Source organism: Mustelus asterias, chromosome 9 (assembly GCF_964213995.1).
Source record: "Mustelus asterias chromosome 9, sMusAst1.hap1.1, whole genome shotgun sequence".
NCBI classification, from domain to species: domain Eukaryota; kingdom Metazoa; phylum Chordata; class Chondrichthyes; order Carcharhiniformes; family Triakidae; genus Mustelus; species Mustelus asterias.
The window spans coordinates 133,437,703-133,458,222 of NC_135809.1; the positions used below are offsets into that span (position 1 = coordinate 133,437,703).

At 42.1% G+C, this 20,520-nt stretch overlaps 1 protein-coding gene across 1 annotated transcript in view; it reads right to left on the bottom strand.

Annotated features, from left to right (window-relative positions):
• The window catches only part of hsd17b12a (hydroxysteroid (17-beta) dehydrogenase 12a), a 169,510-nt gene that overhangs the window by 99,156 nt on the left and 49,834 nt on the right, over positions 1 to 20,520 (bottom strand). The window contains exons 2-3 of the mRNA XM_078221050.1: positions 18,043 to 18,089; positions 17,568 to 17,643 (exon numbers count right to left, since the gene is read on the bottom strand). Coding sequence (XP_078077176.1) covers positions 17,568 to 17,643; positions 18,043 to 18,089 — 123 coding nt within the window. The remainder of the gene's footprint in view (positions 1 to 17,567; positions 17,644 to 18,042; positions 18,090 to 20,520) is intronic.

A 20,520-nucleotide genomic window follows, 5' to 3' on the forward strand; every position in this document is an offset into this window, starting at 1 on the left:
AACCCCAGCCTTGCAGCACCTCGGTACTCAACGCTGACAACTGCCAATCGCCAGACGCAATTCTACAACTCATTCGCTTTATCCTGGAGCACAATGTCTTCACCTTCAACAACCAGTTCTTCATCCAGACACATGGAACAGCCATGGGGACCAAATTCGCACCTCAATATGCCAACATCTTCATGCACAGGTTCGAACGAGACTTCTTCACCGCACAGGACCTTCAACCGATGTTATACACGAGATACATAGGTGACATTTTATTCCTTTGGACACATGGCGAAGAATCACAAACAACTATATGACATCAACAAGTTCCATCCCACCATCAGACTCACCATGGACTACTCTCCAGAATCAGTTGCATTCTTGGACACATGCATTTCCATCAAGGACGGTCATCTCAGCATTTCATTGTACCGCAAGCCCAGGACAGTACTACAGTGGCAGAAAGGGCGTTTGATGAGGACTCATCTACTGAGGTAGTATGGGCTGAGGTTAGAAACAGGAAAGGAGAGGTCACCCTGTTGGGAGTTTTCTACAGGCCTCCGAAAAGTTCCAGAGATGTAGAGGAAAGGATTGCAAAGATGATTCTGGATAGGAGCGAATGTAACAGGGTAGTTGTTATGGGGGACTTTAACTTTGCAAATATTGACTGGAAAAGCTATAGTTCGAGTACTTTAGATGGGTCAGTTTTTGTCCAATGTGTACAGGAGGGTTTCCTGACACAATATGTAGATGGGCCAACAAGAGGCGAGGCCACATTGGATTTGGTACTGGGTAATGAACCAGACCAGGTGTTAGATTTGGAGGTAGGTGAGCACTTTGGTGATAGTGACCACAATTCGGTTACATTTACTTTAGCGATGGAAAGGGATAGGTATATACCGAAGGGCAAGAGTTATAGCGGGGGGAAAGGAAATTATGATGCGATTAGGTGAGATTTAGGATGCATAGGTTGGGGAAGGAAACTGCAGGGGATGGGCACAATTGAAATGTGAAGCTTGTTCAAGGAACAACTACTGGGTGTCCTTGATAAGTATGTACCTGTCAGGCAGGGAGGAAGTGGTCGAGTGAGGGAACCGTGGTTTAGTAAAGAAGTGAAGAGGAAGAAGGAGACTTATGTAAAGATGAGACGTGAAGGCTCAGTTAGGGCGCTTGAGAGTTACAAGTTAGTCAGGAAGGACCTAAAGAGAGAGTTAAGAGGAGCCAGGAAGGGACATGAGAAGTCTTTGGCAGGTAGGATCAAGGAAAACCCTAAAGCTTTCTATAGGTATGTCAGGAATAAAAGAATGACTAGGGCGAGATTAGGGCCAGTCAAGGACAGTAGTGGGAAGTGGTGCGTGGAGCCTGAAGAGATAGGAGAGGTGCTAAATGAATATTTTTCGTCAGTATTCACGCAGGAAAAAGACAATTTGTCGAGGAAAATACTGAGATACAGGCTAGTGGACTAGACGGGATTGAGGTTAATGAAGAGGTGGTGTTAGCAATTCTGGAAAGTGTGAAAACTGAAAAGTCCCCTGGGCCGGATGGGATTTATCCCAGGATTCACTCGGAGGCGAGGGAGGAGATTGCAGAGCCTTTGGCTTTGATCTTCATGTTGTCATTGTCTACAGGAATAGTGCCAGAAGACTGGAGGATAGCAAATGTTGTCCCCTTGTTCAAGAAGGGAAGTAGAGTCAACCCTGGTAATTATAGACCAGTGAGCCTTACTTCTGTTATGGGCAAAGTTTTGGAAAGGATTATAAGAGATAGGATTTATAATCATCTAGAAAGGAACAATTTGATTAGGGATAGTCAACACGGTTTTGTGAAGGGTAGGTCGTAGCTCACAAACCTTATTGAGTTCTTTGAGAAGGTGACCAAAGAGGTGGATGAGGTAAAGCAGTTGATGTGGTGTATATGGATTTCAGCAAAGCGTTTGATAAGGTTCCCCACGGTAAGCTATTGCAGAAGATACGGACGCATGGGATTGAGGGTGATTTAGCTGTTTGGATCAGGAATTGGCTAGCTGTAAGAAGACAAGAGGGTGGTAGTTGATGGGAAATGTTCATCCTGGAGTTCAGTTACTAGTGGTGTGCCGCAAGGATGTGTTTTGGGGCCACTGCTTTTTGTCATTTTTATAAATGACCTGGATGAGGGCGTAGAAGGATGGGTTCGTAAATTTGCGGATGACACTAAAGTCGGTTGAGTTGTGGACAGTGTGGAAGGTTGTTGCAGGTTACAGAGGGACATAGATAAGCTGGGCTGAGAGGTGGCAAATGGAGTTCAATGCGGAAAAGAGAGAGGTGATTCACTTTGGAAAGAGTATCAGGATTACAGAGTACTGGGCTAATGGTAAGATACTCGGTAGTGTGGATGAACAGAGAGATCTCGGTGTCCATGTGCATAGATCCCCGAAAGTTGGCATCCAGGGGTTGATAGGGTTATGGCGGCGTACGGAGTGTTAGCTTCTATTGGTAGAGGGATTCAGTTTCGGAGCCAGGAGGTCATGTTGCAGCTGTACAAAACTCTGGTGCGACCACACTTGGAGTATTGCGTACAGTTCTGGTCACCGCATTATAAGGATGATGTGGAAGCATTGGAAAGGGTGCAGAGGAGATTTACGAGGATGTTGCCTGGTATGGTGGGAAGTTCTTATGAGGAAAGGCTGAGGGACTGGAGGTTGTTTTCGTGAGAGAGAAGGTTAAGAGGTGACTTCGAGGCATACAAAATGATCAGAGGATTAGATAGGGTGGATAGTGAGAGCCTTTTTCCTCAGATGGTGATAGCTAGCATGAGGGGACATAGCTTTAAATTGAGGGGTGATAGATATAGGACAGATGTCAGAGGTAGGTTCTTCACTCAGGGTAGTAAGGGCGTGGAATGCCCTGCCTGCAGCAGTAGTGGACTCGCCAACATTAAGGGCATTTAAATGGTCATTGGATAAATATATGGATGATATTGGAATAGTGTAGGTTAGATGGGCTTGAGATTGTTGCACCAACCAGTGAAACCACCGAGGACCGAAGGGCCTGTGCTGCGCTGTAATGTTCTATGGATAACCACATGATGCTCTACTTCTCCAGCTTCCACCCTAAACACGTTAAAGAAGCCATCCCCTACGGACAAGCCCTCCATATACACAGGATCTACTCAGATGGGGAGGATCGCAACAGACACCTACAGATGCTGAAAGACGACCTAGCAAGAAGAAGAAATGGCACTCAACACATCGATCGACAGTTCTGATGCACCACAGCGAAAAACCACGCAGACCTCCTCAGAAGACAAACACGGGACACGGCAGACAGGGTACCCTTCGTCATCCAGTATTTCCCCAGAGCGGAGAAGCTACGACATCTTCTCTGGAGCCTTCAACATATCAGTGAAGACGAACATCTTGTCAAGGCCATCCCTACATCCCCACTATTTACCTTCAAACAACTGCGCAACCTCAAACAGACCATTGTACGCAGCAAACTACCCAGCCTTCAGGAGAACAGTGACCATGACACCACACAACCCTGCCACAGCAACCTCTGCAAAATGTGCCAGATCATCGACACGGATGCCATCATCTCACGTGAGAACACCATCCACCAGGTACATGGTACATACGCTTACGACTCGGCCAACGTTGTCTACCTGATACTCTGCAGGAAAGGATGCCCCGAAGCATGGCACATTGGTGAGACAATGCAGATCCTACAACAACGGATGAATGGACACCGCTCAACAATCACCAGGTAGGAGCGTTCCCTTCCTGTCGGATAACACTTCATTCATGGGACATGGGCATCACTGGCCAGCATTTATTGCCCATCCCCAACTGCCCGAGGGCAGTTGAGAGTCAACTACATTGCTGTGGCTCTGGAGTCACATGTCGGCCAGACCAGGTAAGGACGGCAGATTTCATCCCCCAAAAGGACATTAGTGAACCAGATGGGTTTTTCCGACAATCGACAATGGTTTCACGGTCATCAGTAGATTGTTAATTCCAGATATTTTTTGTTGTATTCAAATTCCACCATCTGCTGTAGCGGGATTTGAACCCAGGTCCCCAGAACATTGACTAAACTTTTGGATTAATATTCTAGCGATAATACCATTAGATCATCGCCTCCCCCTAGTATCTTAGAGTATTGTAATCTTATTTGTGGGTATTTTTTCTTTTCTCTTAATAAATATTCTTTAATAGTTGTTATGCGATGACTGGTTCCCCACTGGGGTTTTACATGACTCCTCAATATTTTTTAGAAAGCTATGTAACATCAGGAACCGGTGTTTCAAAGCTGGGACATCCTCGCAGATAACAGCAGCAATGCTAGATCCTTTCTCTCCCTGAATATTTTCCATTGCTTCTTTCATGTATGGCAGTGAATGTGAGATTTCAAAAGTCCCCAAGAGCTCCAAAAGCATTTTCTGGATGAATTCTGTGTATCTAGCATTGCTCTAAGATTTTATTTACCTTTGCACCTGCTGACATACACGGCAACATTTTCAAATGACTGATCAACTATTACTGCGAGAATTTGTTTTCCAGACTCATTATCTAATGATCTCTATTTTATAATTAGATTTTCTATTTTTAAATGCCGACATATGTATTATTTTGTGTTTAGTACTGAATACCCATTGGTGAATCATCTACTCAGTTGTTAAATTACAGCTTACTTGAAATAGACAGCATCGTGACATTCAGTGAAAGACTTATTTTTTAAAAATCCTCTTAATGTAAGGTCAGCAAATGTAAATACATGTAGATTACAAACTAAATATGTCCCAATTACAAACTCGACAGTTAAAAAGAGTAAATAAGCTGTACAGACACTGGGGCTGCTGATTTTCATGAACCAGGAGGTGTTTTCTACAATCCTCAAAGTTTTACCCGATACATGAAATAAAATTGATGAACTGACTTGAACGTATTTGAAATGACATGGGTACTAAAACTCAGGCCCTCTTTCAAAGAATTACAATGGAAGTTAACAGTTTTCAAATCATAAAACCATGCAATGGAAGAGATCTCCAGATTGGTTAAATTTAGAAAACCAATTTGATCATAGGTCAACAAGATCAACAACTTGTTCTGGTCTCCTCATGCCAACACTATAGTTAAGAAAGCCCACCTACGCCTCTACTTTCTCAGAAGACTAAGGAAATTTGGCATGTCAGCTACGACTCTCACCAATCTTTACAGATGCACCATAGAAAGCATTCTTTCTGGATGTATCACAGCTTGGTATGGCTCCTGCTCTACCCAAGACCGCAAGGAACTACAAAAGGTCGTGAATGTAGCCCAATCCATCACGCAAACCAGCCTCCCATCCATTGACTCTGTCTACACTTCCCGCTGCCTCGGCAAAGCAGCCAGCATAATTAAGGACCCCATGCATCCCGGACATTCTCTCTTCCACCTTCTTCCCTTGGGGAAAAGATGCAAAAGTCTGAGGTCATGTACCAACCGACACAAGAACAGCTTCTTCCCTGCTGCCATTAGACTATTGAATGGACCTACCTCGCATTAAATTGATCTTTCTCAATACCCTAGCTATGACTGTAACACTACATTCTGCACTCTCCCATTTCCTTCTCTATGAACGATATGCTTTGTCTGTATAGCACGCAAGAAACAATACTTTTCACTATGCTAATACATGTGACAATAATAAATCAAATCAAAGGTGTCAGTTTTTGGGACCCTCGCTCTTGATATATATTAACAACCTAGATCTGGGTGTACGAGAAACAATTTCAAAATGTGAGGATTATATGAAACTTGGTAGCATTGCGAACTGTGAACAGGCTAGTGTGGAACATCAAAAGAACAAGTTGGTAGTATGGGCAGACAAGCAGCAGTAGCAGATGTTCAATGAGGAGAAATGAGAAGGATTCGTTCATTAGGGAGTACAGAGAAAGACACTATAAAATAAAGTGCACAGTCGTGAAGGTGCAGGGGCAGAGGGACCTGGCTGTATCAGTGCATAAGTCATTGAAGATGGCAGGATTGGTTGAGAGCACAATTTTAAAATAGTACAGTATCCTAGACATTTTCAATAGAACCATGGAGGTCATGGTGAACTTGTACAAGACACCAGATCAGCCTTAGCTGGAGAATGACATCCGCACTTTAGGAATGATGTGAAATCAAATTGATTTGATCCATAATAGTTGAAGTTAAAATAAAGACACCGCTGCTTTCTTTGAAGGAGTTTATTGACTTAGATCACAGTCCACACTACTCCAATCCTCCCAGTGTCCCAGCTATCCTCATTTACAGGTGTACAAATACACATCAGGTAATTAACAATGTAATTGCCATTAAATCTTAATGTAATGAATAAGACAGTCACAGGCTTTGGAGACTGTATAATATAATGAAGGAGGGTGTGAACTGGAGTGAGTGAATAATATAATAAAGTAATTAATTCAAGCACATTAAGGATGGCAGGACAGGTGATGCATCAAGGCTGCAGCATGCGGGAGCTACTGGATGGCAGCATGATCCAGGGCAAATACATCTGCAGTAAGTGTGTGCGGCTCAAAGAGCTTTGGCTCAGAGTAACTAAGCTGGAGGCTGAGCTGCAAACACGGACATCAGGAAGGGGGAAAGTTACCTGAATGCTTTGCAGCAGGAAGCAGTAACACCACTTAGAATAGGATCTGCAGATTTGGTCAGTAGTCACGGACAAGAGGGTGTGACTGTGAGTGAGGCAAGTAAAATGGCCCCAAAGGGCAGGTGGCTCAACCTTTGCAATTGTACAATAACTTGAGGTTCTCTCAGCATGTTTGGATGTGTGTGGGGGTTGCAGAATAGATAAGCAACAGATCACGGTACCATTCAAGTGATGGGAGATGGGGATGGCAGCAAGGAGGAATGTAATAGTAGAAGGGGAATAGTGTAGTGAGAGAAATTGATAGTTCTCTTTATTCAGGAGTCCTGCACATCTTTAGAGATGGACTCAAATCTTTGCACATTGGGCTATAGTTTGTTTTCGATGACATGGAACTGGATGTATGTTCTCTGTAACAAGATGAACATTCTATAATAGTTGGACATGCTGGTTAATATATGCAGGAGGGACTTCTGATTCCTGTAGAAGACATTAATTCTAACTGTCTCATATACAGATTACATCAGCACAGGAGATGCAACCAATGTTGCTGTCTCTCTTGGATAAAGGGGAACTTGTAGATGTAGTGTATTTAAACTTCCAAAAGGCATTGATAAAGCACCATGTCAAAGGTTCTGACACAAACTAAGAGCTCATGGTCTAGGGATAACATATTAGCTTGGATAGAAGGCTGGTTAGCTAACAGGAAGCAGAAAGGAAGGATAAATGGGTTTTTTGCCACATGGATCAGTGCTAGGCCTCTACTATATACAATCTATATCCATGACTTGGATGAGGCAGCCTAGTGTATGATAGCTACATTCGCTGATGACACCAACTAAGTTGGCAAGAGGAGGCAAGGAGTCCACAAAGCGGAAATAGATCGATCAAGCGAGCAGAAATTTGGCAGATACAGTATAATATGGGTAAAACTGAAGTTGTCCACTTGGACAGGAAGAGTAGAAAGGCAGCATACCATTTGAATGGAGAGATTGCAGAGCTTTATGGTAGAGGAGGATCTGGGTGTCCTGGTACATGTTGTGATTAGTTATAAATAGCTTTCAAAACATAATATTTTGATGTATAACTGAAAACAGATTTTCACCGTCAGAAACTTCAGTTTAAGATGTTATTAATCAGCAATAGAAACCCAAGGATTGCCTTGATTTCAGAATAAATTACTAGGTCACATCAGCTATTTTAAACCCCACTCCAGACCATGGAAACTGGTCACTGAAAATCGGAATCTAAAAATAGTCTACAACATAACACATTTGAGCCAAAAGAGCAAGCTGCAGTCCTGATTATTCGCCATATTATCAGTGAACTGACCTGGTGGGAATTAGGTTCAGCAGTAGTGGGTACTCAGTTGATGTTGGATACCAGTGGAAGATAATAAAAGCCATTCTGTTAAGGCCCTATTACATTATAGGTGTGGAATCAAAGAGCAATCACATAGATGTCTAGCACTGGCTCTAGTTAATAAAGCATGAAACTGGAGAACCATGAACGGAAGCACTGATTTCATCATATTCATGGACCTATGAATCTACCATCTGGTTAAATGTGCTTGTTCCAGCAAAGTAAATGCAATGAGTCAGTCTTGACTGCTTGTGCTCTGGGTCATTGTATTGAATTGTGGAGTCCGTACATTTATGGAGTCCTGCAACAGCTGTGTAAAAGGAACAGGAGGTAAAGGATCATGAGGTAAAGGAACAGTGCACATGGGTAACATACCTATGCCCCCAAACAGAAACAAACAAATCTTGGAAATGTGCAAGCACCTTTACAATCTCAATTCAGTTGAAACAGAAACCTGAAAGACATCCAGCTCTCCCCTGTTTATCAAGCCCCCTGATGTGTTCCCAAAAACCACTGTCCTAAATGAAAATAATTTTTCCCCAAGGAAGCAGGGATGTGACAGGGGAGTTACTGGGTCTGAGCCGCTACCCTGTCAACAAGCTGCTGGCTGGCAGCAGAGGCGGTTATGAGGAATGAGCGCTGGGCTCAGAGTCCACTTGCTGCTCTTATGACTGTGTGCAAATTGGCCTCGTTTGCCTACAAGACAATGAACGCACTTCAATATAAATGGTTCATTGGTTGCGCAGCACTTTGAAATAACTAAGAATGTGGTAAGCTATAATAAAATGTTACTCTCCTTTAACAACAGACTCTGAATATTCCAAATTAATTGGAAAAGTGTAATGAACCTGCTTAAGGGCGCATTTGAAAAAAACAAGAATTAACATTTTCTGCTAAATATTTCTAAATACAATAAATGGAAATCTCAAAATTAAAACTATGACTTAACCATCTTTAATCACTTTTTCAGTATACTTGTGCGATTGGTGGTGGCAGAAATATCTTTACCAAACAGAAATTAAAGCTGACATGTCAAATAACTGGGAAGCAGAGAACATTGTAATTGGTTACTATTCAAGCTTGATCATACAACACAAACTTCACAGAAACCGTGCAGTGGAAAATGCCACCTTCATAAAGTCTGGGGTGGCATGGTGGCACAGTGGTTAGCACTGCTGCCTCACAGCACCAGGAACCAAGGTTTGATTTCTGGCTTGGATCACTGGAGTCTGCACGTTTTCCCCATGTCTACATGGGTTTCAACCGGGTGCTCCCGTTTCCTCCCACAGTCCGAAAGATGTGCTGGTTAGGTACATTGGGCATGCTAAATTCTCCCTCAGTGTACCTGAACAGGTGCCGGAGTGTGGCGACTAGGGGATTTTCACAGTAACTTCATTGCAGTGTTAATGTAAGCCTACTTGTGACACTTAAATAAATTTTAAAACAATATAGGTTCTATAATATATTGTTTAGCATTTTCCTCATGAAATAATCTGGAGTGAGTGTCACAAACAGTTGTTAAACTTGCAAATATTACAAAGCTAATGAAGCTGATAAATTGCAAACCTAAAAAAGATAAGCAAAGGAGGATTTAGGAATACTTGAACATTGGTGCCAAATTAAATTCAAAGAGAAACTTAAACATATTTTGTATGGAAACCAAAAATCCAAGAAGAGACCATCACTCAAATGGAAAGAAAAGAACATGTATGGAAAATGAAAGATTTATGGCCTGACAGTAATTTAAAACAAGCACATTGAGAAAATCAAGTGTTGGGATGTATTAAAAAAGGTCAATCATGAACCAAAAGAAAATGAACCCTGCCATTTTATAAATCTTTGGTATCACCACACTTAGATCTATGTACAATTTTGGTCACAGAACAAAGATATTGCAGCTATTGTAAAATATATAAAGGTAAAATATATAAAGGGGCATGCCTTATGAGGGGGGCATGCCTTATGAGGATAGGTTGAGGGAGCTTGGTCTCTTCTCCCTGGAGAGACGAAGGATGAGAGGTGACCTGATAGAGGTTTACAAGATGTTGAGAGGTCTGGATAGGGTAGACTCTCAGAGGCTATTTCCAAGGGCTGAAATGGTTGCTACGAGAGGACACAGGTTTAAGGTGCTGGGGGGTAGGTACAGAGGAGATGTCAGGGGTAGGTTTTTCACTCAGAGGGTGGTGGGTGAGTGGAATCGGCTGACGTCGGTGGTAGTGGAGGCAAACTCGTTGGGGTCTTTTAAGAGACTTCTGGATGAGTACATGGGATTTAATGGGATTGAGGGCTATAGATAGGCCTAGAGGTAGGGATATGATCAGCGCAACTTGTGGGCCGAAGGGCCTGTTTGTGCTGTGGCTTTCTATGTTCTATGTTCTATGTAACCAGTACAACTGAAAGAATGGAGAGATTGGCTGATGATGAATGATCACCACGTTTGCCATGATCACACTTGGAATAGAGGTCAGTTAATATGATTGTTGCTACTTTTAGGATTTTAAGAGTTACACCTTCACCTCCTATCGGAGTCCTTTGTAGACCATTTGGTAAAGAAGGCCTGCAAGTTTTATAAATGCAAGCTTTGAGAAACAAAATGAACATGGTACACAAAAAAGTCAGAGAGAAACCACTTTAATCTATTGATGCACATACAACACTTTTTTTTGCAGATACTATCCAGCTTGCAACATGACAAAAATCATACTGTGGACCTTGAACAGTAGCACCTATGTAAAATTTGCAGGGCACTGGGAATAGTTAGAACGGGGCTTATCTTTGGGTTCATTAGGGTGCCAGATCAGAACTCTAAGGCATATTATGCAGCTAGACTAGACCCCAACAATTTCTCTATTTTGGCAGAGATGTGGGGATAGGATGCTTTGCTCCAGGCATGATTCTAGTGACAAACTAGGGAGATTTTATCAAAACAAACTTTATTTAACAACACAGTTCGACCATAGCAAATGAATTAGCTTAACCTTTAACAGTTGAACAATAGTTAAAATGAAAGGAAACAATTCCAAGTTCTAACTTATCAGTGTATCAGTTCCAATTATTTCACAGTAACTACATTGCAATGCTAAGACAAGCCTTACTTGTGACTAATAAACATTACAATTAATTAAGCAATATCTCTCTTATAGACTTAAAACATATGTTAAACAGTTAGCAAAGCCCAGGCATTCTTGTTTTAATCTTTAATAGCCTTGCAGCATTTAGAGAGGTCTTTTCAGAAAGAGGGAGAGTCCAGACTTATGGTTTAACCAGCTCCATTCAGCAACTGCCCTTTGTTTAAAGTGAAAATGAAACCGATTATCTGCTGCAAGCCTACCTCCTCCCATTAACCTGGTACCACATGACTCTCGCCCTGTACACCTAACTTACCTTAGTTAAAATAAAACAAACGCCCCATTAAGCCTTCTGCTAAATAAACACAAATTGCTGAAGTAATTAACCTGTTTTCTCAGCATCTGCTGCATTCCTTCCCAGACAAACTGTAGAAAAACACTGCTGTTTAAAGTTGTTCCCCCTTAAACATAAAATACATTAATAGCACATGATTGTCACACATTAAAAGCAACTCATTAACACAAGCATGAGAACGGTTAGCTCAAATACTAGAGCAGATTCAAAAGCTGAAGCAAGACAGATCATGACGATGTTTAAATACCCCATTCACAAGGGTATTACCTCATGCCAGGCCAAACAGGATTATGCATTTTAGCGTCAACCAACTCTCAATGAAATACTTATTCAGATTGTACATAGACAAACGATGTAACTTTCTTTCAGTGTGGTACACAGATTACATTTGTGTGTGTAAAAAATCCTTATTAACAGTGCTTCCGCTTCCACCATGGCAATTATTTTTCATACTCTAAATGAGATACAGGTAGTACTGGATAAGATGCATTCAATTGTCCCTATGTAAATATTTTCCATGTCAATCATTGTAGCAATGTCAAAGCTCACCCATAATTTGGCAGATAGAAGTCAGTAAGAGTTTTAACAACACCAGGTTTAAGTCCAACAGGTTTATTTTGTAGCAAATACCATTAGTTTTCGGAGCGCTGCTCCTTCGTCAGATGGAGTGGAAATCTGCTCTCAAACAGGGCACAGAGACACAAAACCAAGTTACAGAATACTGATTAGAATGCGAATATCGACAACCAACCAGGTCTTAAAGATACAGACAATGTGAGTGGAGGGAGCATTAAGCACAGGTTAAAGAGATGTGTATTGTCTCCAGACAGGACAGCCAGTGAGATTCTGCAAGTCCAGAAGGCAAGCTGTGGGGGTTACTGATAGTGTGACATAAACCCAGAATCTCACTGGCTGTCCTGTCTGGAGACAATACACATCTCTTTAACCTGTGCTTAATGCTCCCTCCACTCACATTGTCTGTATCTTTAAGACCTGGTTGGTTGTAGAGATTCGCATTCCAATCAGTATTCTGTAACTTGATTTTGTGTCTCTGTGCCCTGTTTGAGAGCAGATTTCCACTCCATCTGACAAAGGAGCAGCGCTCCGAAAGCTAATGGTATTTGCTACCAAATAAGCCTGTTGGACTTTAACCTGGTGTTGTTGAAACTCTTACTGTGTTTACTCCAGTCCAATGCCGGCATTTCCACAGATAGAAGTCAAACAGGACACGGCTTGAAACTGATCAGGATAGGCAAGGACTTCCATTCAAACATCAAAACATTAATATTGTGTAACAGAACTTAATACAAATCATTCTCTGGATGTTAACATTACTGACAATTATTGACTGTCCTTGTCTGTCTGTGGACAGGTAATTTGGGCCTTCTGCATGACTGTAGTCCACGCAGTGAAGTTATATCAATAGTACCATTAGGTAGGGAGTTTGAGAATTATGGCCCAACAATAATGAATCAACAGTGAGGTGTGTCCAAGTATGGTTGTATTCCAATGCATCTCCAGCTTTTATTCATCTCAATAATAAAAGTCTTAAGTTCAGGAATTGCTGCCTAAGAAACCAGCAAATTGCTGCAGTTAATCCTGTTAGTACACACTTCCAGTCATAAGAGGACAAAGAGGCAGTCATCCAGACTTGAAACGTTAGCTCTGTTCTCTCTCCACAGATGCCGTTAGACCTGCTGAGATATTCCGGCATTTTCTGTTTTGGTTTGAGATTCTAGCACTCGCAGTGATTTGCTTTCATCCAGTTACAGAATGTTGATTCTTGAGGGAGTGGCTGTTTATGTTGCTGGATGGGATGAAGATCAAGCAAACTTTGACCTGGATGGTGTCAAGCTTCTCCAATATTGTTGGAGCAGTTTCAATCCAGGCTAGTTCCATCAGGCTCTTGATTTGTGCTTTCTAGGTGGCACAGAGGCCTCGGGAATCAGGAGGTAAGCAACTCAGCCATCACAGCACTTAAATGATTCAGTTTCTGATCAGTAGTAACCCCATAGGACCTGGATTTTGGTAGCAATCATGTAACTTGGAAGTGGCTATCCTCTCTTGTTGGAAGTAAGTGGTGTGCAAAGTTTAGCGAGAGCGGAATTCTTAAAATGTCTTCAGGAGAACTTTTTAAGCCAGTACGGAGAAGGTCCTACAAGAGAGGGGGTGGTCCTGGACTTAGTGTTAGGTAACAAAGCCAGGCAAGTGGTTGAAGAATCAATGGGGGAGCATTTTGCAGACAGCGATCATAACTCCATTAGATTCAAGATCTTTATGGAATAGGGCAAGGATGGGGCTAAACTTGGAGGGGGGTGGTGGGGCTGATTTTAATAAGATCATCCAGGCCTCTATGATTCTATAATTACTGCCTGACACTTGTGAATTATAAATGTTGCTTCTCATCAGCCCAAATCTGGATATTGCCCAGGTCATGCTGCATGTAGGAATGGGCTGCCTCATTTTCATAAAGGTGAGGAAAGGCTACTGATGGAACAATTGAAAATAACTTGGTTTTCTGTTGTCAGGAACTCCTGCAGTGATGTACTCAGGCTGAGTTGACCGAACATCAACTACCCTCGTTTGTACCAGGTTATAAACTCGTCTGAAGCAAAATTCAGCTATTACTTGCTTGTCACTGCCTTCAATGTTGTCTAGGAAATTGGGCTGGATTTTTCTTTTTTTGGGGTTTGGTAGAATCTCCTTCTCAGACAGTTCTTCGGGGTGAAGGATGACATTCTTTCATTCTGGCTCGGTGAGTTCGGAGATGGCTGGTAAGTCCAATGCATGCTCTTCCAAACACAAGGCTTGAAGGATTGGGTCGATGGTTTGATTTGAGTTTTGTGCACTCCCTCCAATGTCTTGACTTCCCTCATTCCCGACAAAAAGTCACTTCAGCGCCTTCTCCACTTCGGTTGGTCACAAGCCAGGGCTTCCCATGAATCAGTGGGGATGTTTTGTAGAATAGTACATAGATATAACATACTTAACCAACCTGACTACAAAACATTACCTATATAGTGAAATACCTGGACTTAAGTCCCACCAATAAAATACAAACCTTTCCTTCTGATTGTCAGTTGTGAATCTCAAAATGAGTGATTTTCAAAGCTAACTTGAGGATTTAGCTAAGATTTTCAAATATAAAACTTACTATCATTTAAATTTCAAATCAACGTATTCATGAGTACTAGTGAGCTTCTGGCCAAGCCTTTCAATTCCAAACTGAAATTGGAACTGAAGGTTCCAGGTTGACTTGGAACCGGCCCTCAAACTCACTTCAATCTAAGCAAAGCGCCAGTGTCATTAAATACATATTTAGCCAGTGCTAACTTCCTTCATTCCCCAAACAGAGTCACAGGTCAGCCTCCCACACTTGCCCATAGAGAAACATTCAGATGCTCTTTCTGATTGCTCAGAATACCATTTCCTTTTGATTTATCAGAATAGGACCTGAACTTATTCCAACACGTCTCTGCTGAAAGTGTGCCACATGGACGTTCGGCAGCAATAGTAGTAGGTTGGACTCTGACACCTACCAGGTTGTTTTTCAAACTGGAGGCCTGTGACCAGCGGTGTGCCTCAGGGATCGGTGCTGGGTCCACTGTTATTTGTCATTTATATTAATGATTTGGATGAGAATTTAATAGGCATGGTTAGTAAGTTTGCAGATGACACCAAGATTGGTGGCATAGTGGACAGTGAAGAAGGTTATCTCGGACAGCAACAGGATCTTGATCAGTTGGGCCAATGGGCTGACGAATGGCAGATGGAGTTTAATTTAGATAAATGCAAAGTGATGCATTTTGGTAGATCCAACCATAGAACATAGAACATTACAGCGCAGAACAGGCCCTTCGGCCCACGATGTTGCACCGACCAGTTAAAAAAAAAAAAAAACTGTGACCCTCCAAACTAAACCAATTTCTTTTCGTCCATGAACCTATCTACGGATCTCTTAAACGCCCCCAAACTAGGCGCATTTACTACTGATGCTGGCAGGGCATTCCAATCCCTCACCACCCTCTGGGTAAAGAACCTACCCCTGACATCGGTTCTATAACTACCCCCCCTCAATTTAAAGCCATGCCCCCTCGTGCTGGATCTCTCCATCAGAGGAAAAAGGCTATCACTATCCACCCTATCTAAACCTCTAATCATCTTATATATTTCAATAAGATCCCCTCTTAGCCGCCGCCTTTCCAGCGAAAACAATCCCAAATCCCTCAGCCTCTCCTCATAGGATCTCCCCTCCATACCAGGCAACATCCTGGTAAACCTCCTCTGCACCCTCTCCAAAGCCTCCACATCCTTCCTGTAATGTGGGGACCAGAACTGCACACAGTACTCCAAGTGCGGCCGCACCAGAGTTGTGTACAGTTGCAACATAACGCTACGACTCCTAAATTCAATCCCCCTACCAATAAACGCCAAGACACCATATGCCTTCTTAACAACCTTATCTACTTGATTCCCAACTTTCAGGGATCTATGCACACATACACCTAGATCCCTCTGCTCCTCCACACTATTCAAAGTCCTCCCGTTAGCCCTATACTCAACACATCTGTTATTCCTACCAAAGTGAATTACCTCACACTTCTCCGCATTAAACTCCATCCGCCACCTCTCGGCCCAACTTTGCAACCTGTCTAAGTCTTCCTGCAAACTACGACACCCTTCCTCACTGTCTACCACACCACCGACTTTGGTGTCATCAGCAAATTTGCTAATCCACCCAACTATACCCTCATCCAGATCATTAATAAATATTACAAACAGCAGTGGCCCCAAAACAGATCCCTGAGGTACACCACTTGTAACCGCACTCCATGATGAATATTTACTATCAACCACCACCCTCTGTTTCCTATCCGCTAGCCAATTCCTGATCCAATTTCCTAGATCACCCCCAATCCCATACATCTGCATTTTCTGCAGAAGCCTACCATGGTGAACCTTATCAAACGCCTTACTAAAATCCATATATACCACGTCCACTGCCTTGCCCCCATCCACCTCCTTGGTCACTTTCTCAAAAAACTCAATAAGGTTAGTAAGGCACGACCTACCTGCCACAAAACCATGCTGACTATCACCTATCAATTCATTACTCTCCAAATAACTATAAATCCTATCCCTTATAATTTTTTCCAACATCTTGCCGACAACAGAAGTGAGACTCACCGGTCTATAATTCCCGGGGAAGTCTCTGTTCCCCTTCTTAAACAATGGGACAACATTCGCTAACCTCCAATCTTCTGGTACTATACCAGAGGCCAACGACGACCTGAAGATCAGAGCCAGAGGCTCTGCAATCACTTCTCTTGCCTCCCAGAGAATCCTTGGATAAATCCCATCCGGACCAGGGGCAGGACTTACTCAGTTAACGGTTGAGCATTGGGGAAAGTTACAGAACAAAGAGATCTCGGGGTACAGGTTCATAGCTCCTTGAAAGTAAAGTCACAAGTGGACAGAGTGGTAAAGGTGGCATTCGGCATGCTTGGTTTCATTGGTCAGAACATGGAATACAGGAGTTGGGACATCTTGAAGTTGTACAAGACATTGATAAGACCACACTTGGAATACTGTGTACAGTTCTGGTCACCCTATTATGGAAAGGATATTATTAAACTAGAAAGAATGCAGAAAAGATTTACCAGGATGCTACCGGTTATAAAGAGAGGCTGGATAGATTGGGATCTTTTTCCTCTGGAGCGTTGGAGGTTGAGTGATCTTAGAGGTCTATACAATAATGAGGGGCATAGATCAGCTAGATAGTCAATATCTTTTCCCAAAAGTAGGGGAGTCTAAAACTAGAGGGCATAGGTTTAAGGTAAGAGGGGAGAGATACAAAAGGGTCCAGAGGGACAATTTTTTCCACACAGAAGGTAGTGAGTGTCTGGAACGAGCTGCCAGAGGTAGTAGAGGCGGGCATAATTGGGACTACCTTAGTCATTAAAAAGGGGCGGCACGGACAAGTTGGGCCAAAGGACCTGTTTCCATGTTTCAAACCTCTATAACTCTATGATAACAGTCAAATGACGAAATCCAGGCTCATAAAAAAAAGCAGTTGGACAATATCATTGTTGCTCCTGCTGACTGAATATTATTGCAAAGAAGGCAGGAAGAAAAAAGAAATCATTGCATTGGAATAAAAGTCTTTGAGAAAAAGATATGACTTACTTATTTCCTCAGCAACTTGATCCAGTTTTTCTTGGGATCTGCTGATAAGGACAATGTTCATACCACGCTTGGCGAGCTATTGTGTAGAGAGGAAAAATTCAAGAGTCAAGAATAATCAAAGTAAATTAGAGGTGTCAAATTTAAATAGCATTTTTTGTTTTAAAAAGGCTTAAAATATCTATTTCCTCTTTTGGTTTCAGATTCCAGCATCTGCAGTGATTTGCTTTCATCTTAAAATATCTAACTTTGCTTCAGTCCATTTTCTGGTACTTCATACGAAATGCTTTCTGGTTGAACAGAAATATAACCGATGTGGATATATATATATTCTTTCCAAGTCTGTGTGTTGGATAGAACGAACATTTTTACCAATTAAGTTTCACTATGATCAAAGTGAAGATTTTAGTTTAGCTCGAACAGTGTGAAGAGAGGATAGAAATTTTTAATTGAAAGCATGATTTGTTTTCTGACATACCTCCTTTGCATAAGCCTTGCCAATTCCATCAGTCGCTCCTGTAACAACTGAAACAAAAAAGTTAATTTTAAGCGTTTAAAAAATCCACTATGAATTATAGATGTATAACTTACTGATTTTAAAATCACAAATGTTTGATTCCCAAATCCAAATGCAGATGTCATTTTAATAAGAAATTATATTACAAATAAAAAGTTTTTCACTCTCCTTTTTAAATTTGAACAAAACTTAGCTCCATACACAGTTAGTAACCTAGAATACCGCACCTACAATATCTTATGTCAATCTAAATACATTTAACAATGAATTATGATCTGGAATGCACGTGCTGACAGGGTAATGGAAGCAGATTCAATAGCCACTTTCAGAGGGAATTCGATAAATTCTTGAAGGGAAAACAAAATGCAAGGCAATGAAGAAACAGTGGACCAATTGGATAGATCTACTAAAGGGCAGGCAGGCACTGACTCAAATAGTCTCCTTCTGTGCTATTTCATTCTATTAGGTTTGACCCTTCCAACTTCTGGAAACGACCAAAAAAACAGGTGGACTTTCATGGTCAGGTTTTGCTTGTAGCATTTATAGTGGCAAAAGGAAAACCAAAATGGTCTATTTATCATATAAAGTTTATTTATTAGTCACAGGTAGGCTTACATTAACACTGCAATGAAGTTACTGTGAAAATCCCCCAGTCGCTACACTTTGGTATCTGTTCGTGTACACTGAGGGAAAATTTAGCATGGCCAATGCCCCTAACCAGCACATCTTTCAGACTGTGGGAGGAAACCAGAGCACCCGGAGGAAACCCGTGCAGACATGAGGAGAACATGCAAACTCCACAAAGACAGTGACCCAAGTCGGGAATTGAACCCGGATCCGGGGCGCTGTGAAGCAGCAGTGCGAACCACTGTGCCACCATGTTAACCGTGGGTTATTGCAACTAGACAGGAGGCATCTACTGTAGAGCGGCTAAAAAGAAAATCAACAGCAGGCCCTCTTCTGAAGGAATCTGAACTTGTAACAACTGTGGAAGCTGGTAGAAACATGAACAAGGTCGGCACAGTGGTTAGCATTGCTGCCTCACAGCGCCAGGGACCCAGGTTCGATTCCCGGCTTGGATCACTGTCTGTGTGGAGTTTGCACATTCTCCCCTTGTCTGCGTGGGTTTCCTCCGGGTGTAGGCCTACTTGTGACACTAATAAACAAACTTGTAGTGATACAACAGCAAACAGCAGAAATGTCTGATTGCAAGAGTCTGTTTAGCCAATAATTGTTTGGATAATTATTCCATTAACCAGTATTGACATGGCCAATTTGGTGAATGGGGCAAAATAAAAATAGATCTGATATGATGCATCACTTCAAGAGTTGTCATCAGGCCAGATTACAGGTTCTGGATGCCTGACAATAGAGCAAATAAGTTGTAGACCATAAATTGTTATTAGACATCTTAAGTATTGACAATGTAGTGGTTATGGAATTGGATGAGACTGAAATTTGCAAGTTTAAAATCTCAAGTCAAGGAGTGAAAATTCAAGAGAACAGGTCATTTGTGAATCAGCCTCTGCTGGGAAAAAACAATCAATCAATTAGCTGCCATATTGCTGGGGGAAAAAACTGGTTCATCCATTTCCTTTGGTGAAAAGAAATCTGCCATCTCAACCCAGGCTCACCTAAATGTGACTCTAGTCCAAAACTACACACTGACTCTTAATGCTGTCTGAAGTGGCTTAATAAGTCCCTCGATTGTAAAAATAACCACACTGCAATGAGGACACACTACCACTTCTTCAGGCCAATGCAGAATGATCAGCAAGTGTAGTCGTGTCTGCGACACCCACATCCAGAATACAGTTAAAACAATACTTTTCATGTATAACATGATGGAACTTAAAGTTCTGGAACACATTTCTTACGTGCAATCAGAATGCTTATTGTATTAGTGATCAGGATCATAAGCATGAACATGGGACTGGTAAAACAGTACTGCTTACATGTAGAAAGTCACATGGGAGTCGTTGAGTTTTTTTTTATTCATGGTGCACGGGCATCACTGACTGTCCAGCACTTATTGCCCATCCCCAGTTGCCCTTGGAGGGCAGTTGAGAGTCAACCACATTGCTGTGGCTCTGGCATCATATGTAGGCCAGACCAGGTAAGGATGGCAGATTTCCTTCCCTAAAGGACATTAGTGAACCAGATGGGTTTTTTTCTGACAATCAACAATGGTTTCATGGTCATCAGTAGATTCTTAATTCCAGATATTTTTTATTGAATTCAAATTCCATCATCTGCTGTGGCGGGATTCGAACCCGGGTCCCCAGAACATGAGTTGAGTTTCTGGATTAATAGCCTAGCGATAACACCACTAGGTCATCGCCTTCCCTCAAGTGCTGTAGTGAGTCAGGTAGAAGTTAGCATGAAGGTAGCACCTTACCTGTGTATATGTATATAGTCATGTGATATGCATAAACAACT